The sequence below is a fragment of the Aquarana catesbeiana genome, linkage group LG07, assembly GCF_042186555.1.
Source record: "Aquarana catesbeiana isolate 2022-GZ linkage group LG07, ASM4218655v1, whole genome shotgun sequence".
NCBI classification, from domain to species: domain Eukaryota; kingdom Metazoa; phylum Chordata; class Amphibia; order Anura; family Ranidae; genus Aquarana; species Aquarana catesbeiana.
The window spans coordinates 264,829,207-264,843,018 of NC_133330.1; the positions used below are offsets into that span (position 1 = coordinate 264,829,207).

General features: G+C 43.1%; 1 protein-coding gene across 8 annotated transcripts in view; it reads left to right on the top strand.

Annotated features, from left to right (window-relative positions):
• AGL (amylo-alpha-1,6-glucosidase and 4-alpha-glucanotransferase) overlaps positions 1-13,812 on the top strand; it is a 204,577-nt gene that overhangs the window by 178,895 nt on the left and 11,870 nt on the right. For all 8 annotated transcript variants that reach the window (XM_073593290.1, XM_073593288.1, XM_073593289.1 and 5 more), the window contains 6 exons: positions 1,511-1,736; positions 3,426-3,537; positions 3,634-3,769; positions 6,807-6,919; positions 9,062-9,273; positions 13,469-13,566. In XM_073593290.1, coding sequence (XP_073449391.1) covers positions 1,511-1,736; positions 3,426-3,537; positions 3,634-3,769; positions 6,807-6,919; positions 9,062-9,273; positions 13,469-13,566 — 897 coding nt within the window. The remainder of the gene's footprint in view (positions 1-1,510; positions 1,737-3,425; positions 3,538-3,633; positions 3,770-6,806; positions 6,920-9,061; positions 9,274-13,468; positions 13,567-13,812) is intronic.

Sequence of the window (13,812 nt, forward strand, 5' to 3'; positions counted from 1 at the left end):
CCAACACTGTACCCCCCTGCTCTTCTGTCCCACTGCTGAACCCCCTTCTCATCTCTTCCACCACTGTACCTCCCTGCACATCTGCCCCACCCCTGTACCCTCCTGCTCTTCTGTCCCATCTCTGAACCCCTTCTGCTCATTTTCCCCACAGCTGTATCCTCCTGCTCATCTGCTCCACTGCTGTACCCTCTTCTCATCTATGATGTGCGTGATATGCAGAGTGGTGAAAGGAAGCAGAGATGAGACACATCTTCCTGTCCTGCCACACTCATCCTGCTGATCCACCTCTTGCATCCAGCCCACGTGCTTGTATGGGATGTATGTGATGTCACATACAAGCATCTGAAATGGCTGCGCAATGATGAGCTCAGGTCAGGGGCATTTCCTGAAAGCAGTGGGCCTGTGTGCAGGATCATAAGTTGGGCCCCGCAGCTAAGTTGGGCGCCACAGGAAAAGTTGGGTGTGATTTTCGTTGCACTGAATACTGGCTGTGGCATAAAGGGACACAGAGTGCAGGGGTTCAGTAGTAAGTGACACAAAGGTTCAGGAATTATTTCAACAAAGTTCCTAGAAGCTCAACAGTAATTCCACAAACTGTCACTTGATTGGGGTTTTCTCAATCACAGTGAAATCCCTTCTTTTTGATATTGGTAGTGTCAACCAAGCGAGTCATCTTCCTCCAGATGGTGGGCGGGGCTAGCAGGACTGTGATTGGCTTTAGCAGTGGCCAATGACCGTCCTCCTCCTTCTGGAAACAGAGACTGCCCCCCTAGCAGAACTGCACCCAATCTCTTCCTTATCACAAAAGCTGATGATCGCAGCTACAGCAAAGTTAGAGAACCAAACAATGTTTCCCATCTTTTACAATGTGTGGAGGCGCAGTGTCTCCCCCTTAGTGCAGGTGCAGCATGGGAAATTCTGAAATTGGAATGCATTAGTGTCTCACTGACACTTTCCTGCGAGTGCTGGCAAAAGAGGCTTTGTGTGCTGCTTGCGGCACCAGTGTCAGGGGTTGCCTACCCCTGGTTTAGGAGATATTCACTTTGCATGCAGCCACTGACGTCAGTGGCGCATGCGCTGCGAAGGTCCAGCTAAAGGTCCGGCAGCGTCTGCCGGACCTTGCCAGAAAGAAGTCTCTCGCGTGCATGCGCGAGAGGGACGACATCGCGGCTCTGTCCACTCACAGCGCCAGACCTGCAAACCCGGAAGACGCGCCGAGGGGAAATATCAGCTCCCTCGGCGTGGACCGGGATCAGCTGCCAACGCCCTTCCCAGCGAGCGTATGCTTATATATGCAGCCTTAATGGAAGTGGGTCTTTATTCGTTGGGCCACATATATGCCCCGCTGTGTTTGTACACCTGGATACACTAAGTAGTTGTGATGGTATGTACAGTTTTACTAACCCATGTCAAAGTTGCAAAACTGTTTTCAGGTGTTAATATTTGTTTTACCCTCCGTAATGAAGGGGTTAAAGAGCTTGCTTGTCTGTTGTTATCATTATACCTTCAGGAACATTATTCTCGCATTTGCTGGAACCCTGAGACATGGGCTCATTCCCAACCTTCTTGGTCAGGGCACCTACTCTAGGTATAACTGCCGTGATGCTGTGTGGTGGTGGCTTCAGTGCATACAAGATTACTGTAACATAGTTCCAAAAGGCAAAGAGATCCTCAAGTGTCCAGTCTCCAGGATGTACCCCAAAGATGATTCTCCTCCTACAGCTGCAGGGACAGTGGTAAGCTTTTATTTATTTTTTTATTTTATATTTTTTTTATATTTTCTCACTGAAATTTAGCTTCAAAGAAGCAGGGTGTGAAGAGCCTTTCTCACAACAGCCATGTGTGTGTGCATAGTGTATGTGTGTGTGTGTGTGTGTATATGTATGTATATAGACACTCACCGGCCACTTTATTAGGTACACCTTGCTAGTACCGGGTTGGACCCCCTTTTGCCTTCAGAACTACCTAATTCTCCATGGCATAGATTTAACAAGGTGTTGAAAACATTCCTCTGAGATTTTGGTCCATATCGACATGATAACATCACGCAGTTGCTGCCGATTTGTCGGCTGCACATCCATGATGCTGTCCCACCAAATCCCAAAGGTGCTGTATTGGATTGAGATCTGGTGACTGTGGAGGCCATTGGAGTACAGTGATCTCATTGTCATGTTCAAGGGATGATTTAAGCTTTGTGACATGGTGCATTATCCTACTGGAAGTAGCCATCAGAAGATGGGTACACTGTAGTCATAAAGGGATGGAGATGGTCAGCAACAATACTCGGGTAGGCCATGACGTTTAAACGATGCTCAATTGGTACTAAGGGGCCCAAAGTGTGCTAAGAAAATATCCCCCAACAGACCAGGCAATGTTTTTCCAGTTTTCCATTGTCCAATTTAGGTGAGCCTGTGCAAATTGTAGTCTCAGTTTCTTGTTCTTAGCTGACAGGTGTGGTCTCTTCTGCTGCTGTATGGGTCTCCCTCTGCTCCAAAAACACGCTAAAGAAGCTCATATACCAAATTTTGGCACTGAGCTAAGCGCATTTTATGATGAGCATTTTTGTGCATTTTGTCACACAGAAAAAAAAGCTGTAAACACATGACTGCTACCTGCGTTTGGGGTGCCAAAGTGTGTCATATGTCCTAGTGCATTTTTTTTGTATCTGTAAAAACGGGGCCAAAAAAGTTGCATTTCTGCCCGCGTTTCTGCTACACCCAGATGTGAATGGGGGGCCTCCGATTTGTAATCAGTCAGATTGTTCAGATTTAGCCAAACAATTTATGGACAAATCCATTAAAATAAGGATGGTCTTGAAAGCATGGTACTAGTGTGGTAACTTTAAAGCGGAGGTTCACACAAAAATTGAACCTCCGCTTTTTGGAACCCTCCCCCCCTCCGGTGTCACATTTGGCACCTTTCAGGGGGGAGGGGGGTGCAGATACCTGTCTAAGACAGGTATTTGCACCCACTTCCGGCATAGACTCCCACGGGAGTCTATGCCTCTTCCCGTCCCCACCGCGCTGTCTGCTGGGGGACACACGGTTCCCAGAGACAGCGGGGACCAGTTAGGAAGCGCAGCACGACTCGGGCATGCGCAGTAGGGAACCGGGAAGTGAAGCCGCAACGCTTCACTTCCTGATTCCCTTACAGAGAATGGCGGCGGCTGCACCTGAGGACCGAGGGACGATTCGGTCTCGGGTGCCGACATCGCTGGACCCTGGGACAGGTGAGTGTCCTTATTTTAAAAGTCAGCAGCTGCAGTATTTGTAGCTGCTGACTTTTAAATTTTTTTTTTTTCGCGGGACTCCCTCTTTAAGTACAAAACATTTCTCACACACACACACGCGTGTACAGTATGTTATGTCTTAGAAATACACTGTGGTATTCATTACTATTACAGGATTGTCTGTATTTTTATATAGGATCAGCCACTCTATGATGTTATCCAAGAGGCTTTGCAGCGTCACGCTCAGGGAATCAACTTCCGAGAGAGGAATGCTGGACCTCAAATAGACCGCAACATGAGGGATGAAGGTGAGTGTATTACAGCATTAATTACTGTTTAATGTCTGTTATTATTAATTCTATTTGAGCTTTCCTTTCCTAATACTCTTTGATATTGGTGTGCAGGATTTAATATCAATGCAGGCGTTGACCCAGTGACAGGCTTCGTGTTTGGCGGAAATAGATTAAACTGTGGCACCTGGATGGATAAAATGGGGGAGAGTGAACGTGCCCGAAATAAAGGAATTCCAGCAACACCAAGGTACATAAATCCCCCCATCTGTAGTACAGCTTGCGAGAGTTTGCCATCTATTCACAAGGAAAGATTATGTTAAGCTTGAGGCTTGGTTCACACTGCAGCGATGCGGGAACCCTGCAAATCCACTGTGGGTTCCCGCATCACGTATCTCCCGATGGCAGTTCACACTGCCCTATGCGAACTGCTGGGAGTGTCAATTGAAAGTTAATGTTACCCCCAAATCAGTTTGCATATCGCAGTGCGAACTGCAAATCTGTACAGGCATCAGATCGCATGGGTGTTCACACCCATGCGATCCGATTCTGCTGCGGACCAAAAAAAGGGTCCTGTGCGAGTTTGGTTCGATTGCGATGGATTCCCTACTGCATACTATCTGTATGGCTGAAATCGCATCACACAGAGATTGCATGGGATTTGCACTGCAGTGCGGTGTAAATCACATCCGATGTTGGTGGGAACCAGCCCTTAATGCCCCTAATGTCCATGCATCCAGATACTATGGGGAGATTTACTAAAACTGGTGCTCTCAGAATCTGGTGCAGCTGTGCATGGGGTAGCCAATCAGCTTCTAACTTCAGCTTGTTTAATTAAGCTTTGACAAGAAAACCTGGAAGCTGATTGGCTACTATACACAGCTGCACCAGATTTTGCGCTCTCCAGCTTTAGTATATCTCCCCCTAAAAGTCCATAGCCTTTCCTATCCAGTACACGCATGTTTTTTTTCCCAGTATGTTCAAAGTGTTAATAAACCTTCAATGTGAGATGCAGTATACTGTATACAGTACTACAGGAATTTCCATGTTTGCGTTTTGCTTTCAGTCTGCCGCCTGTCACTTGTTTATATGCTACCTTAGACGTTTCTCTGTTTTGAGGGTGGCTACAATGCTTTGCAGGGTCCCACAGAGACACCCCTACAGAGCCACCCTTACGTGTGTGCCTCAGCCTGTGACATGGCACACATGCACCTTGTTATCAATGCATAGGGTATGACGGCAGACATGTGACCATAATGTAGCGACTAAAGTACGCTCATCTCAGCTTGGGACAGAGGGAAGCATGCGCTAAGTAATCAATGAGGATGAGGGACCATCTGTATAGCTACGTGGGTGGGTCGGGGGGGGGGCGCATATGTGCTGTGCTATCAGAGGGGGTGAGCAGTCATGTGACCTCTACAGTGTGCGCTCCCTGTCCCTTCCCGTCCAAAGGTTCAAGCAGCAACACTGATCCACAAGAATAGAGTGTCAACAAAAAAGAGATTGGGGATATAGCTTCAAGCAGTAGATACTTTAAAATTCCTTGGTGGAAGTAAATACTTCAAGATATAAAATGCTACTCTAAAGTTAAAACGAAAAAATGTATTTTATGTTTTGTATGTGTGTCGCACGGGAAAAAGCCTCGTACACACGATCAGATTTTCAGACAACCAAAGTCCGTTTTTTTTGCACGCTAGTCTCATGTCAAAAGTGAAGAGGTTACTAACTATATGAATATTCTCCTACGGTAGAATAGAACTTCAGAAGTGCCGTAATGTGTTGACTAGTTTTTTGTATGTATTCTTTCGTTTGTAAAAATGCGTAGTTTTGCTCTTACGATTTTTTTCGTTAGAAAACCGTACTAATTAAACGAAAATCGGACGTTGAGGTCGCGTACGACAACATTTTTAAATTCTGCACATCCAGCTTTTTGTCTGACGAAAAACCAGAATCGGCTGTGGAAAGCATCGTACTAACGATCCAAAAATCGGCAGACAGCTTGTCGTTCAAATTATTCCATCCAATTTTCGTATCTTGTGTACGGGTCTTAAATCTGCCAGCTGACATGCTCTCATAGGTACAAATTGGGGTTGATTAACTAAAACTAGGGAGTGCAAAATCTGGTGCAACTGTGCACGGTATTCAATCTGCTTCCAGGCTTTCTTGTCAAAGCAAAACCGGTTCCCGACCGGCGCACGCCGATGAACGTCGGCAGAATGGCACGGCTGGGCAAATGGGCGTACCTGTACGTCCATTTGAATTCCCCGCCGTGCTATTGCATATTTGTGGGAAAAAAAGGACGTCAATTTTGTTTGGGAGCCACGTCGCACGACCGCGCAATTGTCAGTTAAAGCGACGCAGTGCCGAATTGCAAAAAATGCTCTGGTCAGGAAGGGGGTAAAATCTTCCGGGGCTGAAGCGGTTAATTAAACAAGCAGAAGTTAGAAGCTGATTGGCTACCATGCACAGCTGCACCAGATTCTTCAGCTTGTTCAATAAAGCTTTGACAAGAAAACCTGGAAGCTGATTGGTTTTTATGCAGAGCTGCACCAGATTTTGCATTCAACACCATTGTGTGAAACAAGTTATTTCATCTTCATGATTTGACAGCAGGTGGTTTTGTTTCAACCTTTCTAGACTTGTAATGCCGCGTACACACGATCAGAAATTTGGCCAGCAAAAGACCGAGCTTTTGGTCGGAAAATGTGACCGTGTTTTATGCTCCATCGGACTTTTGCTGGCTAAATTCCAGCCAGCAAAAGATTGAGAGCATATTCTCAATTTTTCCGTCAAAAAAAGTTCCTATCTGAAAATGCGATCGTCTGTAGCAATTCCGGAGCGCAAAATTCCTATGCATGCTCGGAAACAATTCGACGCATACTCGAAAGCATTGAACTTCATTTTCTCGGCTCGTCGTAGTGTTCTACGTCACCGTGTTCTTGGCGATCGAAAGTTCAGCGAACTTTTGTGTGACCGTGTGTATGCAAGGCAAGCTTGAGCGGAATCCCGTCGGAAAAGTCATCATATCTTTTTCTGACTAAAATCCTGATCGTGTGTACGCAGCATTACACCGAGATTTAACCTCCTGCTCCTACTTTGGGAAGAATATATAGTAATATTTAAAACAAACATGAAGAAGATTGATTTTATTTCCTATGATGCATTCGTTAGTAAAACTACAGAACAAGCCTGGCTAGTACATGTCCCAGCTGTAAATTACTGCACTTGTCTGCACTACTAGTGTAAATACAGCAGGTGGCGACATTTCAATGTTAATTTCTTATTAGGGATGGATCTGCAGTAGAGATTGTCGGCCTTAGTAAATCTACAGTGCGCTGGTTAACCGAGCTGAGTAAGAAGAATGTATATCCATACAAAGGAGTCAAAGTGCAGAGAGAAGGTGAGAAATTGATACTTCTAACATCCCAAAGAATGTATAGTATGCTATATATTCCCTGCTTTCTCAGGTTCATTTTGTTGTTTTTCACTAAGGTAATGTTTAAATATACAAACTGCATATTTTCATTTATTTGTACATAAGTGTTCATATTGTAGATACTAGCAATGTTTTCTTTATAGTTGAGTCTTTACCAAATTCAACTGCTAAATATTGAAAGTACATCTTACTCTAAATATTCTAGCAGAGGGACTAGAAGAGATATTTAAATTGCATCTCCTCCTTTCTGAAATGTTATTATTATATAGTGGAGCAGTATAATGATGAGCTGTCAGTTATCTTTTTGTTGTATAGTAATATGAAGGAGGAGCGCTGGGCTGTTGGGTAAAAGGTGGCATTCTAGTATTCCTTTGCGGGTTTGGATGGCGGCTCCCCTTCCATACAGGGACCCTACAGTTAGTCCTTGTAGAAACAAAGAAAACAAATGATGAAATCACAAACCCACTAGTAGGTGTCTAGAATGGCCTTTAATAAACGTTGCAATCAGCACATTTCTTTTCTTGATATAAGCCTTTGGTTCAGAAGACTTACTGATGGGTTGGTGCTTCTGTCATTTCTTAGTTTTGAACGTTTTTTAAAGGCATTCATTTTTGTTTTTTTTCACTAAACTGAGCCTATATCATCCACCATAAAAAAAAAAAAAAAAAAAAAAATGCAAACATGTTATTGTCTTGTATCATTTCTTTAAAGTGGAACTTCATTCTCCACATCAAGATTATTTATAATCCTCGTGCTGGTAGCATTAGTAAATAGATAGAAAAGTATATCATATTTACTTGTTTTAAACTTTTTTTTTTTTTTTTTTTGTTACTTCCTGGTTTCTTGCCTAGGCAAATGATGTCATACATCCCAGCAAGGATGAGCTCCGGCACGTTCGCACAGCCCACGTTCAGAGCCCGCCAGAAAGTCGGCACTGAGCTGCGCTAATCACAGGCAGTGAGACATTGTCCCAATGCGTGACTGCATAGATCGGGAAATGTCTCACTGCCTGTGATTAGCGCAGCTCAGTGCCGACTTCCTGGTGGGCTCTGCACGTGGAGTGTGCGAACACGCCGGAGCTCATCCTTACATCCCAGGAGTCTTCAAGATGGTCAACAACTGAGTGAGTTACTTTATACGTAACCCAGGAGTCTTCAGGAGAGGAGGAGGCGTTTTCTCAGCTAAGCACACTCCCCTGCATGAATGCTTGAGCTAAGGGCAGGTGGATTCCAGGAAGTAAAAGTTGCATGAATCATTTGCCCTTACTCAAGATGGCCACGGTTATAGCTGCTAGGGCATATTTTTCAAAGTACAGTGGAACCTCGGATTGCGAGTAACGTGGTTAACGAATGTTTCGCAATACAAGCTATTATTTTTTTAAAATCCTGACTCGGTTTGCGAGTGTTGTCTCACAAAATGAGCAGGATACAAGCCTCTACGGTGTGCAGTACCGCATTTGGCCAGAGGTGCAGGGGTGCGGGTGACACTCCGAGCCGTTTGGAGCCTCTCAGAAATACTCAGAAGCACTTGGAAATACTCGGAAACACTCCGTTCCAGAGGGTTTCCGAGCCTTTCTGAGCGCATCCGAGCGGCCTCCAAGTATTTCCAAGTCTCTCCGGTGCCCCCCCCCACCTCTGGCCGCATGCGGTATTGCATGCAATAGAAGTCAATATGGAACAAATTATCTTTGTTTCCATTGACTTCTATAGGGAAACTCACTTTGATATGTGAGTGCTTTGGATTACAAGCATTCTCCTGGAACAGTTTATGCTCGTAATCCAAGGTTCTACTATAATCTCTCAACAAAATAAAGCATGGAGACATAGAGGGTGGTGAAGGAGTTTGCTTTGAATATTAAAAATGATTTAAATAGTGTTTTTTTGGTTTGTGGTGTTCAGATGCAGTGGAGATCCGCTTTAATGGTTTACAACACATCCTGTAAAGTATGATTATACATTCTTACCAGAAATGTCAGTAACGCTACAATGTGTTTCCTGTAGATGGTATTACTAACACATGCAGGGAGTGTCATTGAATTATGTTTGAAGTGTCTTTATTATAGTTGCCAACATCTGAGTTGATTCTTGTTTCTGCTTTTTAATTCAGGAAAAGAGGTGTTATTAGCTTTCTCTGAGTGGAACCAGCACATTCAGGATCATTTTGAGAAGTACTTTTATGTCTCAGACGATCCTTCTGACCCCAATGAACAGCGTCCAGATCTGGTTCATAAACGTGGCATTTACAAGGACAGCTATGGAGCCTCCAGCCCCTGGTGTGACTACCAGCTGCGACCAAATTTTCCTGTGGCCATGGTCGTGGTGAGTGTGAAATGTATGATTTTATTTAGGAGACATAAAACCTTCTGTTTGCTAAATATATTCTCCAGGTTCATTTACATAGAAATATACACTATTCATTACTCGGGTACTTTAAGTCCTAGGACCACATTTTTGATCAGTTTGTCAATCAATATAGTGAAATGATCAGATTTGATATGTACTTGAATGATGTAGTTTTCCCAGAAGGAAGTGTTCTCTTTTTTGTGAGGGAGGAACAGTGTAAGCAAGGTATGATCTGCAAACCTCCAATTAACGTTTGAAACTACTTGCATGGAGTTTGCATGTTTTCCCTGTGCTTGCATTGGAAATGTTGGAGCTTCAGCAACTGACAATACAGTTTGTCTTGAGCTAAAACTGCTGCCTTCTGTTTTAGGAACGGGTATTCCTTTATCTCTCTGTTCACTTCTGTATGGTTTTCCAGTTTTGAGATATCCTTTGACATCCTTCTTCACCACCAGGTTTACTTTGTCACTAAAGTCACATGATCATGATCAATAATCAAACAATCCACAAGAGCCTACAACAGAGCCAAATGTGGGGTGTGCCTTCCTATTTTATAGATCATTCAATGATTGAGTAAACCACAGCACTACAACCACACATAAACGAGGCTGGTGCAAGGATTTTTTACACCCTAGGTGAAACCTCATTTTACCGCTCCGCCCCTGAGTTCAGATTTCTGATTGTGCAGTGCAGTCTCCTGTCATCACTGACTCATCCAGATCTATGACAACCATCACTACACTACAATTAAATTGCATGTAATTCACATGAGATTCTGTGTGGTGTGATTTAAGTCTTTCATTTTGAATGGGCTCAAATTGAAAACAAAACAAAAGTTGTGCAGCACCTATTTTGGAACTGCACTGCAACAGGACTGTATGGTCCATTTGTACCATATGATTAGGTGCAAATGCACTGTGTTTGCAACCTGCATGTGGGGTCTCATTGACATTACACTGACACCCACTGCAGATTGCAAGGGCAATGCAATTTGAATGTGGTGTGGAAAATGCACATGGATGGTGGGTTTGCTGCACCGTGTTATAGTGTGAACTGGCAATAAGAGTCCGATGTGTGAGGGCCGGCCCTGTCTATGCCAGCAATCGTCGGGCAGGATGGACAGGACAGATCCCTGGACCCCTCATCTATGTGTACTCCAGGCCTGGCCAGTGATCGGGGATGGTAGATCAGAGATGGCTGAACAGTGATTTGTACAATCATGGAGGATTTCCCCCTCCAAAATATGAAAAAATGTAGCAGCAATAGAGAATTGCTGCTACTAATAAAATAAGTTAGATTGTGAGATGTAGCATGAATGGATCACAATAGTAAAATATAATTCATTTATTGAAATCCATCCAAAAACAATGTGTCTCAATGACTAACAAGAATAAATATTAAATATCAAATATTCTACACTGCCACTCAAGACAATGTTTTTTTAACACACAGGTGGGTTTATTTACGAAAGGCTAATCCACTTTGCACTACAAGTGCACTTGGAAGTGCAGTCTCTGTAGATCTGAGGGGGACGTGCAAGAAAAATAAAAAAAATGCATTTTTGCTTGTACATGATTGGATGATAAAACCAGCAGAGCTTCCCCTCATTTCAGAGCTTCCCCTCATTTCAGAGCTTCCCCTCGTTTCAGAGCTTCCCCTCATTTCAGAGCTTCCCCTCATTTCAGAGCTTCCCCTCAGATCTAAAGTGACTGCACTTCCAAGTGCACTTGCAGTGCAAAGTGGATTTGCCTTTGGTAAATCAACCCCATAGAGCCACTAAAAAACACACTCATTGTATGTAGGCTGGGGGAGTCACATCCGTATAGACTACCCACCCAATTGTATTTATAGATTCCGGAAGGAATTTTAAGTGGATGCAGTGGGTCCATGATCTTAGTCTGTGTTTGGCAGAAAAGGAGATCGCTGTTCTGACATTACTAACATGTACTAACTCCTTGCGTGCTCCTCAGTTTTTTTTTTCGTTTAGCCCAGCGGGCTGTGTGTACCAGGCTTAACACTCAAGGTGAGGTAAACATCATTATTCAACAAAATATGTGCCAAGAAGTTTGACAATAAGTACCTACGTCCTAAAAACATAAGAATATTACGTTTGTAAGAATATTTTTTGGAGGCTATTGCGGACTTTAACTAGTTTCCTCCTGCCCATCGTCAAATGATGGCAAGGCGGTGCAGCCCTCATTCTGGGACACCGTCATATGACGGCGTCCCACAACGTGTTGCGTCCGCGGCTCTTTAACCATGTGATCGGCTGTGTCCAATCACTGCCGGTCACATGTAAACACAGAGATGCCTTTAATCGGCGCTCCTCGCCTCACACTGACAGAGTGTGTGGCAAGGAGAGCTGATCAGCGGCATCTCCTCACAGGAGACATCTACACATGTAATCAGAGCACTGATCATCAGTGCTCTGATTACAATAGCGACACCAGTGCCACAAATCAGTGCCAGCGATGAGTGCTCACCAGTGCCAGCAATCAGTGCCCACCACTGTCCACAAGTGCCACCAATCCGTGGCTATTAGTGATGCCAGTCCGTGCTGGCTATCAGTCCTGCCTATCACTGCTGTCCATCATTGCCCATCAGTGCCACCCATCAATGCCCGTCAGTAGCGCCTATCCGTGCCGCCTATCAGTGTCCACCAGTGCCACCTATTAGTGCCACTCAGTGCCACCTATCAGTGCTTATAAGTACTGCCTCATCAGCGCATACCAGTGAAGGGGAAAAATTAGTTAATTACAAAATTTACTGACTGAAAGTAAAAACAAATGTTTTCAAATTTTTATTTTTTTTTGTGAAAAAATTAAAAAACAGCAGTGTTTAAATACCACCAAAGAAAGCTCTATTTGTGTAAAGAAAATGATAAAAATTTAAATTGGGGAAAAGGGTAGCATGACCGCGCAATTGTCATTCAAAGTGCGACAGCGCTGAAAGCTGAAAAATGACTTGGGCAGGAAGGCGGTGTAAGTGCCCAGTAGGCAAGTGGTTAATGATACTGTACAACGACATCAACACATATGTGATCTGTAAAAAAGTATTTTTGTTACAGCAATTTGATAAAAAACATTTTATAAAACAAATTGAGCCCCAGTTGGGCACTAGAAACGCTCTCTACTAGATGGATAGTGATACAGTGATGGCAAAAGGCTGATAACCTATCACATAACATATATCCAATTCCAAGATCTTGTACAGCCCTTATGTATATTCATGCTTAAACATAGTATCCCTTTATTATGTTAATTTCTGTTTTAACTGTTATTATCTTCTTATAGATACGTTTCAATCTCTAAAAACTCCTGTAGAAGCGGATATTCCCGCAAAACAGGTTGAGAAGATTTGAAAATATGTTATGTGATAGGTTCTAAGTATCAGCCTTTTGCCATCACTGTATCACTATCCATCTAATAGAGTGTTTCTAGTGCCCTACTGGGGCACAATTTGTTTTATAAAATGTTTTTTATCAAAGTGCTGTAATAAAAATACTTTTTTTATAGATCACTTATGTGTTGATGTCTTTGTACAGTACCATTAAAGTCCGCAATAGCCTCCAAAAAATATTCTCTTTATAATCCTTATTCAACAATTGTTCTGTCATTGTTATGTGACTTTATTGACTTGGCCGAGGTGGAAGTGGATATGCACGTATGTTAGCAATATTGAAATACTGGACAACAAAAACGAGGAGAGTAGGGATCCTATGGAAGATCTATTCCAGGGAGAGGAGGAAGCAGTATGTGAGTGGGCAAATGTGGATTTATTATTGTGGAAGAATTTTGGACTAGAAGGAATTAGAATTACTGTGGAAGTGTGGATGCAGAGGACGCAAAGAGTCTGCATCCATAATGTGCAAATATGGCTGCCCCCATCTAGTATCATTTTTACAACTGACATACAGAAACAAGTTTTTAAAACATTAATATATATTGGTTATGATTTTTACATTGCATTTTAACATCTTTTAAATGTTTATCTGTTAGATTGTAAATCCCATACATTTCATAAAGCAGTTGCCTCTATTATCCCTGAGGTTGCATGGTAAATGCACTACATTTTTCCTTGTAATAATGACCCTTTTGTGTTCCCTGTGGCAGAAGTATATGGGGCAGATATGAATCATCATATAGATAATTTTCCTCTACATTTATTTCAGGCACCAGAGCTTTTCACCCCTCTTAGAGCCTGGAAAGCTCTTGAAATTGTACAGAAAAAGCTTATGGGACCTCTAGGAATGAAAACTTTAGACTCAGAGTAAGTGTTTCAAAACAGTATTGTTGCTTTATTGACCATATTTATTAATAGATGTTTCAGTTTTAGATGAACCCTTTCGCTACCAGGCCCTGTGCTCCATTTTTACATTCAGGTTGCCAGGCCATTTTTTCATTGCTTTTTATTTTTCCTTTACAGCTTTCAGAGTTTGTTAAAGACCCCCCAAACCATATATTTTCTGAAAGCACGTGACCAGTAGAATACAAATAAGGTGCTACGGATTTTTAG